The 26,327-nt window shown below is 37.8% G+C and overlaps 2 protein-coding genes across 5 annotated transcripts in view; one reads left to right on the top strand and one right to left on the bottom strand.

Annotated features, from left to right (window-relative positions):
• The window catches only part of Hps3 (HPS3 biogenesis of lysosomal organelles complex 2 subunit 1), a 47,247-nt gene extending 32,225 nt beyond the window's left edge, over positions 1 to 15,022 (top strand). The window contains exons 11-17 of one of the 4 annotated variants that reach the window (XR_009379768.1): positions 425 to 658; positions 2,012 to 2,197; positions 2,541 to 2,729; positions 4,287 to 4,394; positions 9,764 to 9,970; positions 10,575 to 10,669; positions 14,698 to 14,808. Coding sequence is in view for 2 of the 4 variants with exons in the window: in XM_059265266.1 (XP_059121249.1) it covers positions 425 to 658; positions 2,012 to 2,197; positions 2,541 to 2,729; positions 4,287 to 4,394; positions 9,764 to 9,970; positions 10,579 to 10,669; positions 14,698 to 14,825 (1,143 nt within the window). In the remaining 2 variants the exon portion in view is untranslated. Of the gene's footprint in view, positions 1 to 424; positions 659 to 2,011; positions 2,198 to 2,540; positions 2,730 to 4,286; positions 4,395 to 9,378; positions 9,523 to 9,763; positions 9,971 to 10,574; positions 10,670 to 14,697 lie in introns of those variants that run through there. The other 3 variants (XM_059265267.1, XM_059265266.1, XR_009379769.1) reach the window with 3 other exon arrangements.
• A 6,049-nt stretch (positions 15,023 to 21,071) lies between these two features.
• Positions 21,072 to 26,327, bottom strand: part of Cp (ceruloplasmin) — a 32,855-nt gene continuing 27,599 nt past the window's right edge. Inside the window, exons 15-18 of the mRNA XM_059265080.1 lie at positions 24,555 to 24,661; positions 22,908 to 23,124; positions 22,398 to 22,537; positions 21,072 to 21,272 (exon numbers count right to left, since the gene is read on the bottom strand). Of these exons, the coding sequence (XP_059121063.1) occupies positions 21,072 to 21,272; positions 22,398 to 22,537; positions 22,908 to 23,124; positions 24,555 to 24,661 (665 nt within the window). The remainder of the gene's footprint in view (positions 21,273 to 22,397; positions 22,538 to 22,907; positions 23,125 to 24,554; positions 24,662 to 26,327) is intronic.

The following is a 26,327-nucleotide window of genomic DNA, read 5'->3' as shown; positions in this document are numbered from 1 at the left end:
TAAGACATTATTAAAGTTTATTTTTGTATTTTGTGTTTTAAGCACAGTTGGAAATTGCAATACTTGGAGATTTTATGGGAAGTAAATTTTCTCTTGAGTTATATTATTGTATATAATTTGAACTAAGTTGTAGTTTTTAAATTGTAGACTTTTAAGTATAATAATATTTTCTCCTACATGATTAAAATTAGAAATGTTGGTCACAAATTGGCATATATTTTTCACTGATTTCTTTTTCTTATTGCACCTCTGTAGACAGATCATGCCATCTCATTTCTAGTCTCCCAAATATTCTTATGAACACTGTTTCTCAATCATAACATTATATTGTTTATATACTGGCTTTACATGCATACATTCCTTTTGTTCTGATTATATTCTTCCTATTGGCTAACCTCTTGTACTTTGTTCATATTTATCAAAGGAATTAGCAGCAAAAGTGGCTCAGATATTTCATGTGGCTGAGCCGAAGCAACTGCCTCATGTCCTCTGTAGTCCTTCTATGAAGAATATCAGTCCTTTAACTGCCTTGCATTATTTAAAGAATCTGGATACTTGTGAATTTTCACCAGTCTTAGTGACCTTGACCAAGGCAGCAATGGCCTTGAAAATGGGAGATCTTGACATGTGCAAAAATGAAATGAAGAGCTATTCAGAGGTATAGTACCATGCCTGGTGTTGAGCACAGTCTGAAAGAGGATTGGAGGTTGTCCCGAGGCATTTGGCTTTCTTCTGGCTTTGTACCTCATGGCCTCTACTTTTTTTTCCTTTTTTTTTTTTTTTTTTTTTTTTTTTTTTCTGAGATAAGGTTTCTCTGTGTAACTGCCCTGGCTGTCTTGGAACATGAGCTGTATACCAGGTTGGGCTTGAACTCAGAGAGTTACATGCCTCTGCCTCCCGAGTGCTGGGATTAAAGGTGTGTGCCACCACCTCCTGGCCTAGCTCATGGTTTCCTAGTAACAGTAACAGACAGTATTAGATGGGAACTAATCTAAGTGGGACTTTAGATCTGGCAAGTGGAACAAAAAAATAAGATTGATAAATACCAGAAGTGGCTATTCAAAGATCTTTCATCATCTTAGTACCACATATATTCAGAATATTATATTTGATACAGAAGAATATAAAAGCTGTGCCCAGAGTTGGCGATTAGAGTAGGTATAAGAGACAGTGTGTTCCCTGGAAGCATAATAGGGTAATGAGTTTTTTCAAGTATAGAAAGAAGGATATTAACTGTAAACCATATGAGTCTAATAGGTGAAAAAATGCTGTCCACTCAGGAAAAACCACAAGTGACACCATGGAGTAGTGGATATTTAAATGGTACACCAAAGGAGGAAACAGAGGCCAAAGATGCTAATCATTTAAGGTGGGGGTAAGGGGATTATTTGTGTGCTTATGTCCCAGGCCTATTCTAAATCGCTTTCATGTATTATTTCATTTCATTCTTGTTTAGTGCTGAGGTCAGTGTTGTCATAACTATTACACACATGAGACCCCTAAGACACAGAGCCAAAATAACTTGTCTATGATCGCACAGTTGGTCAGCTTGAACAGGCAAGGTGACTTTAGAGCCTGGGCCTTCTTATTGTTGCCTGCTTGGTCAAATATTTGCTCACAGTATAAACATGTTTTCTAAAACAAGAAAGATTATAACAGGAGACAATTTGCTATGAGAAGAAGTCAGCATTAGGGCATCTGCTTAAAAGAGCAGAGTTCTGAAAATCAGAGTTTTTTTTCCATAATTTTGAGAAGACTTAGGACATATATTCCGAATCTAAAACTCTTTACAAAAATGGAACATCTCTAAGTTTAGTTATCTATTAGTAATTTATATAATACAGCTAATGGTATCCTTCTTGGGATAAGAGTTAGTTTTTGTGGCTAAAAAATAGAAATAAAATGTTAATAACTTCCCCTAAATCATGAATGTATTAGGATGTATGTATGAGATGAGTAAAGTTGATTTGTAATATACACTGCATTCTAACATTTCTTTTTTAATCTGAAGATGAAGCTGGTATATGGCTTCATTCTGGAACCTCGGCTGTTAATTCAACAGTGGAAAGGCAAGATTGCTCCTACTGAACTTGCAATTCACTTGAAGGAAACTCAGCCTGGATTGCTTGTGGCTTCAGTCCTGGGCTTACAGAAAAATGGTAAAATTGGAATTGAAGAAGCAGATTCTTTCTTTAAGGTTTGTCCAGTTGAAAATATAATTTTTCTGATCAACCTGATAGAAAACAAAGGAGAGGAGGAAATAGAACTGAAGTGAATTTTCATTCATTATTGAAAAGACAGACTTCTGTATAATCAGTGTATAATGTAAATATACAGATTAAAAAGAATATTTCTGCAGAAACTTCATGCACACAACCTAGAATCTGTTCCTTATTTTTAAAAAAAATATGTAACTTTGCTCTTGCCATGGCTGTCAAGCCATGACCACATGACCACATAAACTACATGACCACATGGTGGAGCGATAGCTCTGTTGTCACATCTGGCTCAGCATTTATGTGGGGTACCCTGTTTTCAAGGTGCTGTGTGGAAAAGATGAAGACACAATTCCTCAGCTTTTGGTAGACTTCTGGGAAGCTCAGCTGGTAGCTTGTCTCCCAAACAAGGTACTTCAGGAACTCTTCTTCAAGCTTATATCTCAGTATATCTGGAGGTTATCTAAGAGGCAGTGTCCTGATACCATACCATTGAGAACAGCAGAGGATTTGGTAAGATAATGAAATAGTACCTTAAATGCATACATTACATGCTGCAATAATCTGTTCTTAGTTTTGTTTTATTTTTGAGAGAGAGAGAGACAGAGAGAGACAGAGAGAGAGAGAGAGAGAGAGCAAGCAAGCTATGCATATGCACAGATGTAGATACTCTGTGTGCAGATCCTAAAGGTCACTCGCGGGTGTTATTCTCAGGAACTCAGTCCATTTCTTTTGCAGCAGGGTCTCTAATTGGCCTGCAGGATATCAGTTAGGTTGTACTAGCTAGCCAGAGAGCCCCAGGTATCTTCTGTTCTGCCTCCTCAACATTGAGTTTACAAATATGTACAGCCATACCTGACATTTTTCTAGGTTCTGGAAATCAAATTCAGGTTTTTATTCTTGTGAGGTAAACACATTACATACTCTCTTTCCAGCCCCTACCTTAATGTTGAATGCATAGAACGTACCTGAAGTTACCCATATCTTATATATTTTCCCATTCTAAAGAATACCACCTGGGGCTGCTAAGATGGCTTATCAGGTAAAGGCTGTTTCTGCCAAGTCTTAGGACCTAAGTTCCATCCCTGAGATTCACAGTGGAAGGAGATAACTGACTCTTGAAAGTTGTTTTCTGAACACTACATGTGCTTCATGGCACACACAAACATACACACACGTAAATAAATAAAAATTTAAAGACTACTACCTAGAAGCCAGGTGTCATGGTTCATGCCTTTAGTCCTACCATTTGGGAGGCAGATGCAGGTGAATCTCTGAGTTTCTGGCCAGCCTGGTGTACAAAGGGATTTCCAGGCCAGCCAGGGCTACACATGAGACCCTACCTGTCTCAGATTCTATACCCTGAAAATAAAGAATACTCCTGTTCCCCTTGCAGTGTCACAGCATGTGAAGGGCTTTTCTCAGAACACTGCCACCTCTGTACTCGTCAGTGGAGGACTGAGTAAGAAGGGGCCTCTGAGGAATTTTGGAAGGCCTGAGACCAGGAGCAGTAGCACTGTGCTTCCATTTCCTGTCAGAGCACACTTGGTTTCAGTGTGTTGAAGGCAGCCGTAGCAGTCCTTGCTTCCTATCTTGCTCTGCTTCCCTTTTTCAGCCCAGCTGTCATGACTGCTGTGGCTACTGTGCAGTGACTGAAAAGGTCACCACTGTAATTTCTTGGATAAAGGATATCTGGGGATCATCTTGAGAACTTACAGGGATGTTTTACCACCCCCAAAATGATATAAATAAAAATTATTTCCACTCTTACCTTTAACTTTTATTGAATATAATTATCTTAAGAACAGTGTTATTCTTTTTTTCTAGAAAGCACTTCTGTAGAATATTTTTAAATTTCAAAATATTAGAAAATATTTATTGCAGATTTTTGGTATGGAAGCAACGAGACTGCAGCCTTTTCCAGGGAAATACATTCTAAAAATCTTCCTTTTCCTAGGAGAGTTTGTAACTGAGTCTGAGATGTAGCAGAGGATTAATGAATGTGTGAAGAAATTATTTGTTTGTTTTGCTGTTATGTTTGACTTGTGATGCATTTCTGTAATGTTTCAGATAAATGCCTGCAGTCATTATGGCTTCGTCTATCCATGGGTTCATGTCTTAATATCATCCGATTCCTTAGCTGATAAAAATTACACAGAAGACCTTTTGAAACTACAGGTAAATAAAAATGTCTTCTTTATTCTTTAAATATGTAATATATTACAATATAATATACAATTTAAATATGATGCGATATCACATGGCTTGCTAATTTAGAATATAGCTTTTGGTGGCAAAAATCTATAGTTGATCACATTCAGGAGCTTTGGAATCCTGGCTTCTGTTTGGAGCTGCTGCTGGATGGGGCATCTGAGCTGAGAAGCTGGTCTCATTGCAGGTAAATGGGTAAGCTGTGCAACTGTCCTCATGTTTAGGGTGTGCTTGAAAACAGCTGTGAGAAATAAAAGTGTACAAATATACAGAGATGTTTTGTAAGCATGAATTTTGTTTAATAATGGCTTAACACAATTTAGACTTCTTACCCGAGCCACCACTACCATCTGTCTTATGAAAACTGTGTCAAAGTAGCCAGTTTATCTGACCTCAGAAGAGAATATTTCAAAAGAATTGTGGGACACAATTTATAGTATAGGAATTCATTCTATAACTATTTCTGCATGTGCTGTGGTAGGTCAGGCTGGGCTAAATGTGCATATCTTTTAATATTGTTTTCTTGGTCCAAAGACGGAATACAATTTTTGCCTTTCTTTTATTCAATTTACTTGCTGTAGCTGGCCACATATAAAAATCAATATTTCATATTAGGAATTCTGAGTTTACAGATACTCTTGAAAAATGCAGGAATATTGACCACCTGTGCCCTTCACTACTCCTGAGGCCTGTCCTGACAGATGCAAGTAGCTCCTGTCTGAGCAGTGCACAGCCTGTCCAGTCTGCACCACCCTCATCTCCATGGCTTCCCATCTAGATACTGAGGGCCTCATTGTGTGTTTTCTTAAACCCAATGGCCTTTATGCATTTTTGTTCTGCTTGATCCCTTTAAGCTTTTGGGTGTGAAATTTCTGATATAAACTTTGGGAATTGGTGTAAATGTGGTTATTATCGATTATAGAGCCTGCTGGTGAGTTGGGGATGGGCTAGGGAAGGAAAGCCAAGAGGCTAGATTGTTAGACTCAGACTTCAGACTGTGTGGCCTACATTCTTATATTAAAATCCCCAGAGTTGGGCATGGTGGTACATGCCTGTAATCCTAGCACTTAGGAGGTTGAAGCAGAAGGATCATGAATTCAAGTCCAGCCTCAGTTATTTAGTAGTTAACCACACAACAATACATCACCAAAGAAGAGTCTTTCACTGCCTCTTATCTCTAGTATCTGTGTGACACTGAAACTCCTGGGTTGGGTGCTTATTTGTTCATTTTATAGCTATTCTCTGACAATGAGTTGTAAATGTGGTAGATAGCACTGGGTCTTGTCCTCCCAGAGCACACAGAATAGTGATATAATTAAAATTGTAATTGTAATATGCTATGAAATTTCTACTGATAAAGCTTCAAAACACATTCGTAATCACAATCAAACAGTATAATTCAGTGATCATTTAAAATCCCTGTAAGCAACAAAAGATAGTTTTTGTTACTTAATCCATTCAATTAACCTCTATCTTTTGATTGACAAATTGAAGCCAGTACTTAAAGTTAGTATTGAAAAGGATTTGGTGAGTGCTGTCATTTTGTTGTGTTTTTGTTTCATTTGTGTTTTTTGTCCTATTTGGTGTTTCTGTAGTAATGGCTTCGTTTGTTTTCTTTATGTGGCTTCTTGTATTTGCCTATTCTCTCTTCAGTCCAAAGTATTGCTTCCAGTATTCCTTGTGGGTCAGGCTTGGTGGGTAATAATTTCTTCACCTATTTATATCACAAAAGGTTTTTCTTTCTCCTTCATTATGGCAGATAGTTTTGTGGGGTAAAGTAGTCTGGTTTGGCAACTATGGTATTTGGAGAACATTGCACCAGGCTCTTCTGGCTTTCAAAGTCCCCATCAGCAATTATTTTTGCCTTTATATGTGACATGTGCTTTTTTCTCTTACAGCTTTCAGTGTCCTCTTTGTTCTGTATATTTAGTGTTTTAATTTGATGTTCCATGGGGAATTTTTTTTCTGGTCCTAGTTTGTGTTCTTTGTGCTTCTTATATCTGTATGGTTGTGTCTTTCCTTGGTTTGGGGAATTTTTTATAATTCTGTTGAAAATCTGTTCTGTGCCATTAACATAGGATTCTTCTCTCTTATCTATACCTGTGCTTCATAGATTTGGTCTTCTCATGATGCCCTTCAGTTTCTGCACATTCCTTTTACCCCTTTTTGGAAATTTTTGTTGTTAAAAATGGAAAATAAACTGACTAAACATTTCTAAATCTTTCTCCTAGATCTTCTTTCTAGATTATCCATAGATCAGTTAATCTCAGTAACTAAGAAAAAGGACCATTGGAGCTCACAAAGGGGTTTTTTTTTTTTTTTTTTTTTTTTTTTTTTTTTTTTTTTTCTCTCATTTAGAAGTAGGAGGTTCAGAGTCACCTAAGAGTGTTTCCAAAATTGTGGCTCGCTCCCCGTCCCTTGGTGGGTTGGTATGTTGATCTGTTGTCCTCAGTTACTATAGGGGCATATTTGTGTAAAAGTTAGTATAAAATCTATAGGTTAGAAGGCTATTATTTGAGAGAACACTGTGCTCTCTGTGTCCTTGCCTGTAAAAATAGAGAATCAGAAATTTGTCAAATCAGAGCTGAGGCAGAGGGATCTTGGTAGGAGAAAGGAATAAATAGTATGTGCTAAGGGTGGAAAGAATTGATTTCTAGTACTTAAAAAAAAATGGAGATGTCTAAGAAACCATCCTCAACAGTCTTTTACAGACTAACAGTAATCTTTGGGCCATTTTCAGTCCAGTGATAGAAGTTTTGTTGAGTATTTATCTATTTATTTGAGACAGTATCTCATTCTATAGCCTGGCTGACCTGGAATTCACTGTGTGGCCCACATTGCCACCAAATTCTGGGCTCCTCAAGACTTCATCTCTCAGTGCTGGTTTTATAGGGTATGATGCGATATCTGGATAAGTGTTGTTTTGTGTGTCTTATTATACTGACTTTTAAATTCTTAGCAATATAGCTAAAATGAAGCAAAATTTTACAAATAATCCATTTTTTGCTGTTTTGACTAGTTTCATTTCATCTCTGGTTTGGTATCCATGCTTTTGCCTTTTCCTGCCACACTCATTATACTATTTAGTCAGGGGTCAGTAGAGAAGTAATCTGTGCCTCCTTCTGTGTTGGAAGATAGTGTGTGTGGGAAAGTCTCACTTTGTTTCATCTTTGCTATCTTACTGCCAGGAAATTATTCAGATAAATTATTTAGCTTGGTAAGAAAAGATACCAACCTTATTTTCCTGGCCAGTCCATGGTAGATATGTGGAATAAAATAATCATACTGATTAAGAGTGTATAGTGGATGTTCCAGGTCATCCTGTAACTCTGAGAATATGCTGTAGCAAAAGAAGATACAGTGAAAGAAATTAAGCCATAAGTATATCTCTTAATAGGAAAAGGGAAATTTTTGATGGTAGAATAAAAAATGCTATAGAGTTTAAAAGTAAAAACTAGTAAAGTTGCTTAAAAGGAAATACTAGTAAATTTATGAATATTAAAGTAATGCCTATGCCTGTCATTCAGTATGTGGCAGGTGGTATATACAAATGACTAGGTTCTAAACAGTCACTTTAAAAGGAAAAATTACTATTTATTTGGGGGAGCAGTGAGATCACTGCCACAGTATATGTGTAACTCAGAAGAAAACTTGGGGTACTCACTTCTCTCCTTCTATCATCTGGTTCCCAGGGAATAAACTCAGTTCATCAAGCTTTGGTGGCATATCTGCTTACCTGTAGAGCCTTCTCCCCATCCTGCAATCACTTTTAAAAAATATATTCAATTTTCTTTGTGGTTACTGTTCTAGTTTGATCCTGTTGCTGTGACAAACATCATGGCCAAAAGCAACTTAGGAGAGGAGAGGGTTTATTTGGTTTATACTTCCAGGTCATAGTGTATCACTATGCAGGAGCTCAGCAGGAGCCTGAAGGCAGGATCGCCTGCTGTTCTATGCAGCATTACCTCCAACCAGGATACTCACAGCCAAGGAAGCATAGCAGAAACCACGATGGATTTTGCTCACTAATTTATCCTACACTGTCAGTGTTTAGCTGGCTTTCTTATACAGCCCAGGATCAATTGCCTAGGGAATAGTGTTGCTCACAGTGAACTAGAACCTTCCCCATCAATTAACAATAAAGACATTACCTCATAGGCATGCTACAGACCAAACTAGTAAAAGCAGTTAATCCATTGAGACTTGTCTTGTGTGTGGTACAGTGACAGGTGACAGTTAATGCTAAAAAGGACAGTTACATCCCCACCTCTCTACCCCCATACATTTTACATGCTCGTCATTGAAATTTTAGAAAAGACAAGGAAGTGTTAAAAGAAAACAAAACAAACAGGGCTTTGTCCCATCCCCTCATTTGTGAGCTAATCTCTGCTTCAAACTGCAGTACTCTTCCAGAGATCTTCCTATAAAGTTTTGTACACTGTGTGGATTTTACAACATTGGTCATGCTCTGTGTACAATTTTACCTTAAGACATTTTGGCTCAGTTTGGTCATAATTATTTTTCTCCTTAACTGTCTTCTGGAAATATAATTTTGGCAATTCTATCATGTTCCGTGAAATATGTGTCATAGTTTATTGATCTTGTTCCTTCTTTGTTGGGGGATGTCTTTCTGTACACTGTGAATATATGTTGTTCCCATTGATTAATAAATAAGCTTCTTTGGCCTATGGCAAGGCAGCTTAGAGGCTGGCAGGAAATCCAAGGAGAAAGACAGGAAAGAGAAATGTGGAGTGTGGAGGGATGCCAGCCTGCTGCCCAATGAACAACATGCCAGCAGAGTGGTAAAGCCATGGAACACGTGGCAAAACATAGATTAATAGAAATGGGTTAATTTAAGATATAAGAGCTAGCTAGCAAGAGGCCTGTCATAGGCCATACGGTTTGTAAATAATATTAAGCCTCTAAGTGATTATTTTATATGTGGCTGCAGGACCGGGGGCCAGGCAGGACCAGAGAAAACTTGACTATACTTCTTGTTGGACTTGCAACCACCCATGGTCTTTCAGTGTTATGAATACTCATGTTAAACATTATGGGGCATAAATCTCTGACAACATGTTGGACGTATCCTCAGGTTAGAGTCCTAATTAAAGACGATTGCTTTGTATTAAACAGATTTCTTTAAATGAGAGCTGAATTTAAGATTATTTAGTACTTCAGTACAAGTATTTCAGGGCCAAATTCATGTTCTCTAAAGTTGCATTTTCTTTCCGTTTTTGGCAAAGTGGGATTTTATCATTTTGAAAAATTATGCTATACATTGTGTTTTAATTTGGGATGCTCCATTCCATAACATTTCACTTTTCTGTTCATAGTCTCTCATATGTGGCCCTTCATTTGACGTAGCTTCCATTATTCCATTTCTGGAGCCACTCTCAGAAGACACTGTTGCTGGCCTCAGTGCTCATGTTCTGTGTCGTACACGATTACAAGAGTATGAACAGTGCATAGACACATTGCTAGAGAGATGTCCGGAGGCAGTCATTGCATATGCTAATCAGGAACTGAAAGAAGAACACTGGGTATGCATTTCAGATTGTGCTTCTAGTCTTGATCACTGGTGATAAGATTTGGTAATTTTGTTGGCTTATTGGCAGAATGGGGACTATTTATGCTTTGCAGGGCTGTGTGACCAAAGAACATGTATGTTTAATGTTAGACATTTTGAGTACTTTTAGATGCTATTAAAATGCATGGGGATCATATATCTCATTTTTAAAGGGCTCTTGTTTTCAGATGAGATCTGTGATTACTTGAAAGTCTGAGTAATATATGTGTGGTGGAGGAAATACCTTCCCTGTATTTGGTCTTTGATTTAGAAATTACAAGAGTTAGCTTTAGCATTTCTTTTTTCTTTTCTTCTTGCCAACCAAGATAAAAGAACATATCTCTGTTTCTCCTTGAAAATAAATGTGTACAAGAACCTCTAGTTACAGGCCTTCCCTTCTGTTTGAGTTTCAGCAGAAGCCTAGCTGCTGATAAAATGTTTTTTTTGCAACAGAGGTGATGGATGCCTTAGCCAAAGCACACATTTTTCTGTTTGCTCTCTTCTGCACGGCCTTCTTACTCTCATTAGAAATCTGAGGATAAGATGCATCAAACTACAATGTATCCGTTTTTCCTAAGATAGATTCTGTGGTGGAAAAAACTGCTGCCTGAACTTTGTCAGAAAGTCAAGTGTGGTGGAGAGAAACATCAACTTTATCTGTCATCGTTAAAAGGTAAAATTCTCTTTTTTGGATGATTGTTAATTTCACTCTCAGTTTTAAGTTGGACAAGTTCTTGATTTCTCTGGTGGTGTTTGTCTCCATGATGTCAAGTGAGGTGCAGAAATTATAGGAGTCATCTGGAGTGTTTTCAGCTGTCATGTTGCCTGCCCCCTCATACTTGGTTCTCATCCAGCATCTGTATTCACAGAGCTGATGTTCTTAGAAGTTAGTATTTCCAGACTCTTAGCAGATTATTGCCATGGAAACCGTCATAATTCTAATATTTAAAAAATTATGAAAGTTTAAAGCACTCTAGCTTTTTAAATTACTTCATGTAGGAAATTGACATTAGCAAACATAATTGTAAGTATTGAAGAACAATAAGTTCTTCAAGGACTTACATCTTGAACATGTAAATTCCAGTTTTCTGCAGTTTTGGAATTATTAGTGTTTTTGTAACTCATAAACTGTTAGAATACGGAGTGCTCTGGTGATTTTCAGTTTTAGACCACAGTAGCTGAAGGGCTGGCATAGAGTTTTATTCATTTTTGTGGTACACTCCTTATCAGCATTGAGCTCCTGTAGGGAAGGCCTGTGGCTGTTTTTTTATGGAGTCTCATTTATTTGAGGTCTTTCTCTTGGCAGCTACAGCACACTGAGAAGAACTCAGGAGTAGATCTTAGGAATTGGAACTGAGTTCTGGGTCTGCCACTACAATCCAGTTCTTTTAGTATGTCAGATTAATGAGAAGTTCTTAGCTGACTCTGAGTAAACTTATAAGAAGATCAGGTTGAAGATGGTGGACAGGGAACTACATGACACATTTAGGAACCTGAAGATTTCTTATCTTTCTACTCCAACCTGTCACTTTGCTTTGGAAAACTATCTGTGTTGGGAAGGCTTTCTCCCCATCCTATTAAGGGTGTTAGTCAGTATCTTTGGCTTCTACTTGTAGCACCACCACCCTAGTTATAACAAATACAAGTGTCTCCAGATGTTTCCAGGTATCACCAAGGACAGAATTATTCTAGTGAGAACCAGTTCATTAATGCAGAGCTATTGAAATGAAGGTGAATAGGTGGCTTATTTAAGGAAGAATTTGTTACTGATTTTGAAGTAATGAACTATTATTTTTATTTATGTACTTTTAGGTATATGAGTGTTTTGTCTGAGTGTATGTATGGGCATCATGTGTATGTCTGCTGCCCTCAGAGACCAATAAAAGTGTATCAGATCCCCTGGACCTGGAGTTACAGACAATTGGGAGCTACCATGTGGGTACTGAGAGCCAAACCCAGGTCCTCTGTAAGATCAGACAGCACTTTTAACCACTAAGCCATTTCTCCAGCTCACTACTTTCGTTTTTTAAAAAAATCTAATATTGTAATATATTATAAAAATAAAGTTTTAAAAGTCATTTAAAATCTTAACAGTGGAGTTAACTATTAACAGCACACATTTTTACATTTTATTTATTCATTCATTTATTTATTTAATTCATTGTGGGTGGTCATACATATATGCATGTGTTATGATGAACATGTGGTTGCCAGAAAACAACTTTGCAGTTGGTTCTCTCTTTCTACTTTTTTTGGTTCTGGGGATTGAACCCAGGTCATCAAGTTTGTGTGGCACATACCTTCACCTGCTGAGACATCTCACTGCACCCTTCTGTCCCCTATTTTAATCTTTTCTTGTCTTCAGTTTCTCCAACTGAACTACAAATCATACCTATTCTCTTTGGAATGAGGCCTAGATTAAATAAATAAAAATATTAAGGGATTCAGGAAGGAAACCAAATGAGATGTTAGGAGGAGCTTTTAAAATACTGTACAGATTTAAGATATTGACTTTATTTCTTAGAGTTATCATTTATATTAAGGCCTTCTAGTGGGAGAAGAGAATTGAACAGTGGTGATAATTTTACTGACTTTGTAACTGCTCAGTACTCACCCCAAGTAAAAGTTCTTTACTTAGGTATATGAGTGTTTTGTCTGAGTGTATGTATGGGCATCATGTGTATGTCTGCTGCCCTCAGAGACCAATAAAAGTGTATCAGATCCCCTGGACCTGGAGTTACAGACAATTGGGAGCTACTACTTATAGGCTACTACTTATAGGCTCCACATTTAGGTAAGTAAGTGTGTTTGATAGGAAAACATTAATAATATATGTGTTTCATATGAGATTTGCAAACTAGTTAGTGGTTGCTATTTATTGAGATCATCGTATATGTTAGAGAAGTATCCTATTGTAATTCTCAGAGAACTAAAGCTAGCAATTGGTACCCAGGATATTGTAGATGAGGAAACCCACTTGCAAGGCTCAGTAACTTTTTGTAAGATTTATTTTTATTATTTTAAATCATATGTAGTTTTGTGTGTGTCTGCATGTGTATGTATGCACATGAATGTAGGTGACTTCAGAAGGTGTGGATGTGTGTGTCTGCATGTGGGTGTGTGCACATGAGTGCAGGTGACCTCAGAAGGGGTGTGTGTGTGTGTGTGTATGTGTGTGTGTGTATGTGTGTGTGTGTATGTGTGTGTGTGTATGTATGTGTGCACATGGTGACCTCAAATACCAGAGGTGTCAAATCTGGAATTGGGGTTACAGGATGTTGTGACACCTGACATGGGTGCTGGCAACCCAAACTAAGGTCCTCTGGAAGAACAGCAGTTGCTCTTAGCCACTGAATCATAGTTCAAGCCCCAAGTACCATTCTTAAACTCATACAGCATGTAGGTTGAAGAGTATCCATCCATTCTCAGATGTATCTGATTGGAAAGGTAAAAGTCCTTCCCCTGTGTCACTGCTGCAGAGTTCTTTAACTTTTTAGTGATGGGGCAGGCCCATCCCCATTGTGTGAAGGATGGTTTAGATTGACAGATGAGTGAGTGGGTTGTACAGTAGCCCTGCAGATGGGTAAGGAGCACACAGGAGATGATGCTGAAGTATGGGTAAAAATGGAAAAAACAATGTTTTCCCAGGAACACTATTCTTAGGAGAACAAGGTCTTGAAGACGTTGTTGTTATTTATTCATTTTTGTGGAGTGAGGGAATGTGTGCATCTATGTGTACATGTCAGAGGTCAGTTTTGGTCATCGTTCCTCAAGAGCCATCAGCTTTTTTTTGAGACAGGGTTTCTCACTGGAACCTGAGCCTAACCAATCAGGCTGAGCTGGCTGGCCAGTGAGCTGCAAGGATCTACCTATCTTTGACTTCCCAGGTCTAGGATTGTAGGCATGCAACAATGCCTGGTTTTCTTTTACCTGGGTACTGGGAGTTGAATTTAAGTCCTCAGGCTTGTGTGACAAGCACTACACCAACTGAGCTATCTACTCAGCACTCTGAAGTCTTTTTTAGTAGGGTAGGGCAGCACCAACTAAGAATAGAAACAAAATTTGCATAATTATCTTTTTAAAAATGTTTGGCAACCCCCTCTCCCTGCCTGCACATGCTCTTTTATTGGTACTGAGGTGAATCTAGGAAATTGTATACACTAGGCAAGGGCTCTATAGCTGAGTGTATCCCCAACCCCATTAAATTCCTTAATATTGAAAATGTTTACTAGAGTACTTTACTATTTAGAAGAAAAGGTATGTGGTCATGACAAGACTTATGCTTATTAACAACATGAAAAATCTCATTATAGAGAGGAACCTATTTAGAAAAATGTTTTCTAGTAGATAATGGTATTCATGTCCTAGCAAACAATCTTTGTACAGTAGCAGCATTCCTAACATTAAAGCAGCAGCCACGTGATTATATTTTTCATTAGAAAATGGTAGGAGTTGATTAAAAGGCAATGTAGCAGTCCACCAGTGAATTAGTAACTCATTCCAGGGGCTAACTACAAAATAAAATTTGAAGGGCTCTAGAAGGGATAAATTAAAAAGTATGAACTTATGTTATGTGGATTAAAGAGTTTTATTTATAATTCTAGCACTTTGTTACTTGAAGGAACTTTGAATCATTAAGAGCAAATTTGTAAAAAATATATTTGTAGCTGTAACTCATGCATTCTTCTTTTCCACTAACAGAAGCCTTGTCAGTTACTGCTATGGGATTGGACCTGAAGGATTTCTTAAATGTTCTCCCAGAAGATGGTGCTGCAGCATTTTTCCTGCCCTACCTCCTTTTCTGCAGCAGGAAGAAATCACTGACTTGAACTTATCCTTTGCAATGCATAAGCAACTGCACTTTAAATGTTAAGTCCCAGATAAAATGAGCCCAAAGGGTTCTGTGTTAATGTGTATTGCAGCTGCTTTATGGTGCTTGTTTACCTTACCATGTAATGATGGCTGTTCGCTTAATCTATAACCTGGACCCATTTATTATCCAGAATGTAAAAAAAAACAAAAAACAAAAACCTTCAAGATGTAAGATCTCTTCACATGTATTTCCTTTTATTTATTGGTTTTTTATTTTTTATTTTTTATTTTTTATTTTTTTTACTCTCTGTCCTATGTGGGCCTGGAACTCATTATGAATCTTGTTCTGACCTCAATCTATGCAAACCTCCCAAGCCTTACAGGTGTGAAATGTCATGCAGGTATTTTCAAAACTGGACACAGACTTCTGTTGTGAGAAATATCATGGATTCAGTTCTGGGGGCATGACAATCCTATCCACCCCAGAGTCATTGGAAGAAACTACATTGCAAGTATGCACAAATGCCCCTGTTGCTGGTCAAACAATATCTTCATTGTTACAGATTTTTCTATTTGGGTTACTATTTTGTTTTTTCATGTAAGTATGAGAAAGATGTAATGTTTGTCTCCAGTGAAAGACTGAATACTTAGCTTTTGAGCTACTTTTGAAACTCATGGTGTACTTCTCTCAGAATTAGATGAATGTACTCATCTGGCTGTTAACATGACTTGTTGAGTTCACATATTTTCAGCCAAAGTCTTGTTTCTATTCTTTATATGTATATACTCTTATTCTTTCAAACACAGTATATGAGAAAATTAAAAAAAAACTATCATGATGTTCATATCTGTCTTTTTAATAACTTCCTTGTTGGTTGGTTGGTTGGTTGATTGGTTTTTTGAGACAAGGTTTTACTGTATAACAGCCTTGGCTATTCTGGAACTAGCTGTGTAGACCAGGCTGACCTCTAACTCACAGAGATCCACCTGCCTCTGCCTCCTGAGTGCTGGCATTAGACTTATTTGGTTTGTTTCAAAATGTTATTATTTTTTTTTATGTATAAATGTGTATGTCTGAGTATGTATATGTGTACTGTGTGCATCTAGGTACCCGAAGAGGCCAGAAGATGGCATTGTGTCCTCTAGAACTGGAGCCATTCATTGTGGGTGCTGGGACCTGAACCTGGGTCTGCTACAAGAGCAGCAAGTACTCTTAGCCATTGAGCCCTTTTAATAACCTAGTGTTCAAGTCCAGCTCATTGCTAGAGCGCATAAACCTAGTAAGGCTTTGCAAAACGTCTACTCAATCATTTCTTTGGAACCCTGACTTAGTCCTCTTACTGGCAATTTCTTATTTATTTTATTATCTGAATTTTAATTTTTTTTTTTAATTTTTATTTTGCAATACAATTCAGTTCTACATATCAGCCACAGATTCCCTTGTTCTCCCCCCTCCCGCCCCCCATTCCAATCTCCTCCAGGGCAAAGCCTTCCCCACAGACTGAGATCAACCTGGTGGACTCAGTCCAGGTAGGTCCAGTCCCTTCCTCCCAGGCCGAGCCAAGGGACCCTGCATAGGCCCCAGGTTTCAAACAGCCGACTCATGCAATGAGCACAGGACCCGGTGCCACTGCCTGGATGCCTCCCAAACAGATCAGGCCAATCAACTGTCTCACCCACTCAAAGGGCCTGATCCAGCTGGATCAACAACAGAGAGGGAGAACAAGGAATAGGAGACCATGGTAAATGAAGACCACATGAGAATAGGAAGAAACAAAGTGCTAGAGAGGCCCACAGAAATCCACAAAGATACCCCCACAACAGACTGCTGGCAATGGTCGAGAGACAGTCCGAACTGACCTACTCTGGTGATGGGATGGCCAAACACCCTAATTGTCGTGCTAGAAACCTCATCCAACTACTGAGAGATCTGGATGCAGAGATCTATGACTAGGCCCCAGGTGGATCTCTGGGAGTCCAATTAGCGAGAATGAGGAGGGTTTATATGAGCGAGAATTGTTGAGACCAAGGTCGGATAAAGCACAGAGACAAATAGCCAAACAAACGGAAACACATGAAATATGAACCAATGGCTGAGGGGTCACCAACTGAATTTTAATTTTTTAAATTTAATACTCTTGGACTCTACCTTTCTCTAGTTCCAGATAGCATCTTTTGACTATCTTTTCAGGTTTCTATAAAACACAGCTTGCTGTCTTCATGTTTCCTTTCTTTTCTTGCTCTTAGCCCCACCACTATACCCTATGGCTTGTTAGAACGATTGATGGGAAGGCAAGAGTTGGAGACAGTTCAGTGAACTTTGTAGTGATCCTGTGAGGACTCTCAAGGACAGTATCTGGTCATATGTTTTTGTTTATTTGGTACTTTTTTACAAAGTCCTAACAATGCAGGTATAAGTGGACTATGTGAAGCAATTCTGTTACCCAATGAACAAATACATGTCATGATATAATCTGTTGATCTGTCCATCTGAAGTAATACCGGTTCCCACACAAATGAACAGTTGTGTGGCTTCGATTTTTTAAACTGTTGATAACCAATCCAGCGTAAGTGTTCTATTCAGTGACACATACATTGTTATGAATCATTGCTCTCTTTTTTCCATTTTATCACCGATCTATTTCTTTCAGCCAGACTTAGTCTCTATAGAAAAAGAAATTTTAAGATGGTTACTTAAAATAGTGTGTTTTCTATGGTTAAAAAGTCTGTACATGGATGTTTTACATTTTTCTATTTTTAAAATACTAGTTAACTTCAATTAATTCTTAATTCACTTATTTTTCATATGTTTAAAAATATCTCATTCTAGTACTGCTTTAATTAAGGAAAATTTGATTTCTTCGTTGCAAAAGATCCTAATCAATCATAATGGAGAAAAGTAGTAAATTTACCATGGAAAATCTTGGCAGATACCACGTTCACCCAAAGCTCAAAGTTCAGCAATGATAGGCCCATTAGGATGTAGGTACTAGAAGGGATGCCAGTGTGTATGTAGCCTGAGTCAGATGAGGAAACAACAGACTGAACTTACATGGCAGAGTCTACAAGGTGACAACTGCTCTGTATTACAGAATGTCGCTGGGGGGACTGGACCTGGGTTTGATTCCCAGCACCTTCATGTTGACTCACAACCATCTGTAACTCCAGTTCCAGGGGATCTGATGCCCTTTTCGGTACTCTGTGGGCACCAGGTCCACAGATATACATGCAGGCAAAACATCCTTGCACATAGAATTAACTTTAAAACAAAAAGAATTCAGCGATGTCAAAGAAAAAAGTGAGAAGTTGTCCCTCAGGATCTTTGTATGAGCTGGGATTTTCTTTTTGCGTAAAGAATATTAGGGGCTAGTCGTTGAAAGCTGAAAAAGAGCTATAGTTTTTTTTTTTATCATTTTTTAAACCATTCTTGACATTGATGATGGTATTAGGTTATACATAAGAATATAATTAGGAAATAAAAATATATATGCACACATAGACATGTTCAAGCGCAAGATGGGGAGATGAGGAGAGAACAAGAAGGCAGCTGTAACTTTTTAAATATGGAAGGAAGGTCTGTGGTAATTCTTTTGCAGCCTTTTTTAAAACTATGTTTTGGATTATGATCAAAGAAAGTTTCAAAAATTCTACTTTATCAAGTGAAAGTTTTTAGATATTCATCAGAGTATTATAATAGATTTGCCTATTTAGCTAGAATTGCAGGTATGTATAATCCAACTTTGAGGAATTTAAAGTTAAGCCAGCTTTCCCACTATAGTCTGTATCCTAAATATTATCTGACAGAGTAGTCATAGTTCAACAAAAGCACTTTTTACATATGTCAAAGGAGGTCTTTATGTGTTTCTTCTAATAGGGAAAAACGAACATGGAAATGACAGTGGTAAGAAAGTCACCATTTTTAATTAACTTTTTTCTTGAAGAGACAACTGTCACCTGATACGTGATATCAGAAGATTTGTTTTTATTTCTATATGCTCTTGTCTGTATAATGAAAGGCAGTCATTTTCTGAGATGTAGAATTGATGTAGATTTCCCCAAAGCTTTATCAAACTTATTTATAGATAATATAAACTGATAAGCATGGCTCCCTATTGTTCTGTGTTTAATTCAGACTTTTTTCTGTCACTCTTTCTTCCAGTCCTATATAATATCTTTTCTTTTTGTAAAAGTCAAATTTCTCTAAAATATTTTCCATGTACTTCTTTTGTATTGGTTCTTCTTTCATATTGGTATTTGTTCTCTAATTTCCTCTGCTATTTTAAAAACACTCTCTTCTTTAATAGCAGTTACCACTCCCTCTTCTCCCAGGTTTTTTAGACACAGAAGTCTCTAGTGTTTCTATGTATAGGACCAGCCTGTGGCAGCATCCTCTGTGCCAAACATTTGTTTACATAAGTTTTCAAGTCCCCCAGTGTTCCTTCCTCTCCATTACTTTTTGCATGGTTTATATGTAAGTAAACGTTTCCCTCCCTCCTTCCCTCCCTCCCTCCCTCCCTCCCTCCCTCCCTCCCTTCATCCCTTCCCCCTTCTATCTATCTATCTATCTATCTATCTATCTATCTATCTATCTATCTATCTATTTTTCTTTCTTTCTTTCTTTCTTCCTTCCTTCCTTCCTTCCTTCCTTCCTTCCTTTCTTTCTTTCTTTCTTTCTTTCTTTCTTTCTTTCTTTCTTTCTTTCTTTCTTTCTTTCTTTTTTCGTATGGGTATTTTGCCTGCATGACATGTACATCTGTATATGACTTGTGTGCCTTGTACCCACAGAGGCTAAAGGGAACTAGATTCCTTAGAACTGTAGTTACAGTTGCACAACTGGAGTTACAGAGGGTTATGGGCATGTGGGTGCTGGGAATTGAACTCTGGTCTTCTGGAGGAGTAGCCAGTGCTGCTAACTGCTGATCCATCTCACTAGCCCTGCAAACTTGTTTATTTAGAGCAGTGGTTTTCAACTTTCCAAATGCTGCAACACTTTTTACACAGTTCCTCATGTTGTGATGACCTCCCAACCTTAAAATTATTTCATTGCTATTTCATAACTGTAACTTTGATACTGTTGTGGTTGTGCATTACCAGTAACTACATTTTTTACTTTAGTGAAAGTTTTGGGTTTTTTTTTTGTCAAAAAAGATGGTGTTAGAGCAAAAATGAAAAGTTTATTTACAATAAGATGTAATCTTGAGTGACTTTTAGATTTGTAATACATTGACTTGGACTAGGAACATAGCTCAGTAGTAAAATGCTTTCCTAACATTTGCAAAACCATGGGCTCTGTTGCTAGGACCACAACACACACACACACACACACACACACACACACACACACACACACCATGCATACTCATGCATGGACACTCATACAAATGCATATATGCATGCACATGCACACTCATACAAACATGCACTCACATGCCTATTCCTTTCTATTATTTTTAAGGAAGAAGCATATTCTGTATGTAACTTCCTTCAGTTACATTTGCTATTTCTATTCCTACAGTTCTCAACTACAGTGCTGGAATTTTACTTTTTGTACATTTTGTTGTTGGTATGTAGTCACAAAAAGATTATTTTCCTGTGCTCTGTGTATGTGCAAATGTGTGTGTATATCTAGGTGTCTGTGTGTACTTATACATGTAAGAGTTGAATAAGGAATATAAATTTTAGTTTTTCCCAGTTCCTTTAGAAACTGTCCTTCTCTGGCAGCACATAAAGAACTGTTCTGGGTGGCGAATGAAATTATACTAGGCTGGTTCATGCTTCTCTTATGTGGGAGGTACTACAGAGAAAAAATGCTAATACTTTCTCTTAAGAAAGAAATTAAATCCTAAATGTTCATTTATAAGTCATGGTTGTTTCTTGTTAAAACAACTAGGCTGGTTCATGCTTCTCTTATGTGGGAGGTACTACAGAGAAAAAATGCTAATACTTTCTCTTAAGAAAGAAATTAAATCCTAAATGTTCATTTATAAGTCATGGTTGTTTCTTGTTAAAACAAACAAAAAAAAAACCCTAATGTGATTGTTCCCTTACACTAGTTTTTGATGTGATTACACTGCAAAGTTAGTGTCCATTTGTACACTTAGACAATCAATTCCATCCTAGCTGTCACCAAGTAAGTGATATCCCACTGGCCTAGCACTAAAACATTCTATTTGGAGGTAGAGAAGGAAGATACCAGGGCTGCCAGTTCACAAGTACTTCATACTGGAAGATATACTTAGACAAGACAGGAATCTTAGTTGCACTCATAATATATACCTAGAGGTACTACCTGTATATTCACCTTGATTTGGTAAGACAGTGTAGGTAGTTTCCATTCCAGCATGAACATGGTCAGTCACGTGGCAGTGGAGTAACCAGGTTCCAGGTGTTTGGGGAAACATTTCTAGGGTTTGGTATGTTCCAGGGAAAAGGTCAAAGACATCGGAACTGTAAATTCCCCTGTGCTTTATTAGAAAAATGACAAATATTAGAGTTTATTCAGTAGCCTTTCACTGGCCAGCTCCAATGAAAAAGCAGAAACATTTTTTTTTTTTTTTAAGAAATGAATCCCTCTATATTTTATTTAGTGAAACCTGTAATCCTCGTCTAAAGCCTCAGCACTCTGGGCCATCAAGGAAGATGTGAAGGAGGCATTTATTAGTCAGGACGACTATGTCTATACCGCGATTCTGGCTTGCCTCTTTTTCGGAGACTTGAGCTACACAAAACAACCAAGCTGTGGTTTCACTGGTGCTTGGATCAATTATAATCTCTCTTGCTTGTGAAACTGTCAGAAAAGGATGCTGATAGAGAATTTAAATAATATTGACAATTCAAGTATTCTTGACTCCCATCACTGGCATATTTCTATGAAAATAATACTGAAAGCTCATTAATGATATATGTGCAGAAAACAGTACAGATTATACAATGGACATTCTGCAATGTGTCTTTTTTTTTTTTTTTTTTTTTTTTTTTTGGTTTGTTGAGACAGGAGTTCTCTGTGTAACAGTCCTGGCTGTCCTGGAACTTGCTTTGTAGACCACGCTGGCCTTGAACTCACAGAGATCCACCTGCCTCTGCTTCCCAAGTTCTGTGATTAAAGGTGTGCACCACCACCGCCGGCCGCCTGTGCATTTTCTACATTAGTTTAAAAATGGAAAAAATGCATCTTCAAGAGGACCATTGTTTTCACTAGATAAAGGGTAGTAGTTCTAGGGATATTAGTTGCTTGACACCTAAGTGTTAATTCACCTCACACAGTTTAAGAGTGAACTTGGAATGATCAGGGTTACAGTGAAGTCTTGTTCTGATCTCTGCTGCCTGGCCCACCCTTATGTGAACACTCTTGCCAGCTCTGACTGTCAGCCATTCCATTCAGATGCCTTAGAATTGTGTGAGCAGAACTAAGAAAGACAGAAAAAACCTGCAAGTGTAAGGATGAGCTCAAGATGTGAGGAGGCTGGTGTAGTGGTGAGACTGCCATGTTGTTTGAGTTTCTTTTTCATAGGTATCTCTGATGAAATGTATTCTTGGCTTAATTAAAAGGTTTAAGCAGAGCAAGAATGACTGCTGTGTGTGGCTCTTACCTTGTATTGGAAGCTGTGGCCATGAAAGTGTACGGTGTGCAAGTCTATTTCATTGCCCATTCCCATCACATACCAATTGACTTCATCTCCTACGTGCATTGTGAGGCCTTGTAGGTTTCCAAACATTTTTCCATTAATAGCTGAGGAAAATTTGATACATTTCAGAATAGTTTAAACTTATAATGGCTTCATAGGAATTATTACTAGGTCCATATAACAGAGCTTACTTCACTATAGATGGGGAAAATAGATCTTTCAAGTTCACCAATATCACTGCTATTTCTCAAGTTACTTTATATGAAGAGCCTTAATCTTAATTGTGAACTTATTTAAAAGGGAATGAGGGTTTAGAATTGGGAGAGGAATTAGTAAAGATTTTAAACATAGTCCTATTTTGGTTTTGAGCAGAGTTTTACATTACAATATTTTTTAAATAAAACAGCCCTACAACATGATTTTCTTAGAAGACAGGGATAAAAAAAGAAAGTGGTTTAGAATAGTTTCTCATACCATGCATTTTATTGCTTTCTATGAATTCCTCGTCATCTTTGTTTACTTTCTCAGGATGATCAGAGTATATTTTGATGTTGTCATCTAAGTACCAAGATTCATTCTCATCAAATATTAGAAACAAAAGGAAAAACTCCATTTTCTTTATAGGATTGAATACTTTCATGTAAGATTTCCGACAAACAACCAGTGGGCCTATTAGTCCACTATAGAGATCCTGAAAACAAGCAGAAAGTACAGTTATCTTGGAAGTGTTGGTCAGGATTTCGAGAGCTGGGACCTTATCACTCACAATCCCAGCAGTTTTGGAGGGACTGGTTTTAATGGGATACCTAAGCCAAAGGGAAGCCACCACTGTAGTATCCTCATATTTGACATGGTTAAGTGGAAGCAATGACAAATAGTAAGTAGGTTATGTGGCTGATGTGGAACTTAGAGAGATTAAAAAAAAATGGCTTAACTCATGAGCTGCCTGAGTGAACAGTATTGGTTGTTAATTGTATAAGCTTGTGGACTTATCAGGATGAGCCAAGCATTATGCCAGTCACTATAAATCCATGACTGAATGAAACAAAACCTTTTGCTGTAGGAGCTCATATAGGAATAAAAGAAATGAGTAGAAGCTAAGGAAATTGTCCATTGTCATGAAGAAACAGAATGCTAATGAATACCCATGTGAAAGACCACAATTAACAACTCTTAAACATCTGAGAAGTTTGGTGTGGCCAGGTGCTAGTGATGGCAGATTTTGTCTTATATCATATTAGTGAAATTCAGGCAGTGTCATAAGTAACCTCTGAAACATTGGACAGAGAACAACAGCAAATCTACATCTTAGTCCAGTTATATTGGTTGATTGAAAGAAGACTTAGAGGGAGAAGTCTGGGGCCTGGGAGGCAGCAGTTGAGACAAATTACAAATACTGAAGTGTGAAAACGGAGAGGAGTGGGCTGAGTAATTGTAGGGGCACATAATCTGTGTAAGAAGAGTGGTTCAAAGTGCCTGCTTGAGTGAATGGATAGAGCAGCACTTACGCTGCTGGGTTTTGTTGTTGTTGTTGTTGTTGTTTGTTTGTTTGTTTTTATAACAGGAAATGAAGGAGGAAGAAGACCTCTTTAGAAGTGTCCCTTTTAGAAGGTGCTAGGTTTTAAGTCTGGGAATTTCTGGTAGAGCAGCCCAACATGCAGCTGCATTGACATATTGGGAACTCAGAAGGGATTCTGGTGAAGATTTTGTTCTGCAGAATGATTTACCATCTCACTTGAGAGGCTGTTGGGGGATTTTTGGCTTTGTGATATTTTATCAGACAATACCTACTGTTCTGATTGCCTGTTGGGATTGCTCAGACAACTAAGAACTCTGAAGCCACACATCTTAGTTTTCGCATTTAATATGTTTTCATATCAAAAGAAAAATAAAATACACTGGCTTGCAATTTTTATTAAGTATTATCAGTAATCAGCAGGAATAAGATAATTATAACTATATGTTTAAAAGCAAATAAACTGAAAATGTATAATGAAATAGATTACAGAGCAACTTATTTTCCTGGTATTTTGACATAGGTTGGAGGACAGGAAAACTCTATGTTCTTTCAATTGTCTCTCTATCTGGAGAATTCTTACAGAACAAATGGTTAAAATTTACCTTAACTCGATCCACAGTTGAGTAGTAAGCCCATGGTATACAAGGGGCATCCTCTGCTCCAGCGCCAGATCTCTCTGGGATTTGCCATATATAAATGCGAATTTCACCTAAATTAAGCAAGGGCTACATGTCTGGTTATATTTGGCTTATATCTGACACACATTATGTGTTTCATGTGCATATACATTTTGTATACACATATAATATGTTAATCCTTGATAACTAGTGATCAAAAAGTAAAAATATTAACATGTTAAAAAATAATAGTACTCAAAATTCTTCCATGAATTTAGTTTTTTGATTTTATAGTGAGTGTATGTGTATGTGTGGGCATGTATGTGCATGCAAGGGAGCACATACACCATAACATGAAAGTTGGGATAGTTTGTGACAGTGGGTTATGGAGATGGAGCTTGAGTTATCAGGCTAAGCATCTTTACACACTGAACCACACTGATGACCCTGGAGTTTAAGTTCTAAGACACACTAAGGTATTTTTATGTCATCATATATTTACTATGAATTAAGCAGCTCTCATTCACTTGCCATAACAAAGCCAGAGAATTGTCATTCTAATGCCATATTTTGAAGAAACTGAGTGGATCCATCTTTTCTTACTCTAAAGTAGGTTTTATTAGTATTTTTTTTTTTTTTTTACAGATACCTCAGCACTTTGCTCATGGTGTTTCTGTACTGATGTTGCCCTGTAGAATCAGCTTCACTTTCCCTTTCTTTCCTACTTCCTTCTCACTATCCTCCTCAGTGAGCTGATGATTCCTGCAAGGAGCCATGAGAGCACTTGATCTTAAAGATCCCTGATTTCTCTCATCTGTCAACTTCTTCTGTTGTTATCTGATTCTGTCACACCATGTGCTTCTTTGTTACGCTTCTGTCACATGCAAGACATACTCGTCCTTGATGCTTTGAAGATGGTTACTATATCCTCTTTGTCATGTACTCTCTTCCCATGAGCTCCTGGCTCTTCTCCAATCTAACCTTTTCCATTTGCCTCAGCACTTCCTGTATATCTATCCACAGACCTTGACTTACTGATCCTGACAACCCTCTGTCCAATTTGTTTAGATTCACCTTGCCATTTCCTGCAAAGATAGTGCTATCAAATTAATACTCTGGAGTCTGGAATCCTTTACTGGGGAATCAAGCAAGAATTGAGGTCTGGTCTTAAGGGAAGTGTGGGCTTTCCCCCCTTTTCTCAAGTCATCACTTTTAGTCCCAATGTCCTCATACCTTAACTAAGCAGACATTTTCACCAAGAATATAAAATGTAAATGCAGCACCTCATTGTCTCACTTCTGCCAACCACTCTTATTTCCATAAGCTGTTCTTCCAGCCTGCTCTGTCACCAGGGATTGATTCCCAAAGCTTTAGAGTCACCCTTGACTCCTTCCATAAGACTCCAGTGCTCAATTTTCAGCAGGCCCTTTTGGTAGCATGTTAAAGTAGAATTGTAGTATGAGAATTTCTTCCTCTGCTTAGTCCCATGTTAAATCTTGTTAATTCTAATTCTGGTAATTTTGTTTCACCTGTTTAGTGCAGAATTTCCCTAACTGCTCTTTAATGTTGCCGTTTTTCTCCCTTACTCATATGTCATCCAGAAGAGCCTCTGATTGACAATCAGATAAATCCCATTCAGCTCAGACCCTCAGGTGAGTGTTCAGTTTAAAACCTTGAGTCCTAATCATAGCCTGCCAGGCCCTTACTCCATCCAGTTCCTTCTCTCCCTGCTTCCCATCTGTTAACATTCTGTTCCCT

This window comes from Peromyscus eremicus, chromosome 6, assembly GCF_949786415.1.
Source record: "Peromyscus eremicus chromosome 6, PerEre_H2_v1, whole genome shotgun sequence".
NCBI lineage: Eukaryota > Metazoa > Chordata > Mammalia > Rodentia > Cricetidae > Peromyscus > Peromyscus eremicus.
The sequence above is the reverse complement of the archived record's forward strand: the minus strand, read 5'-3'. Positions and strand labels throughout refer to the sequence as shown.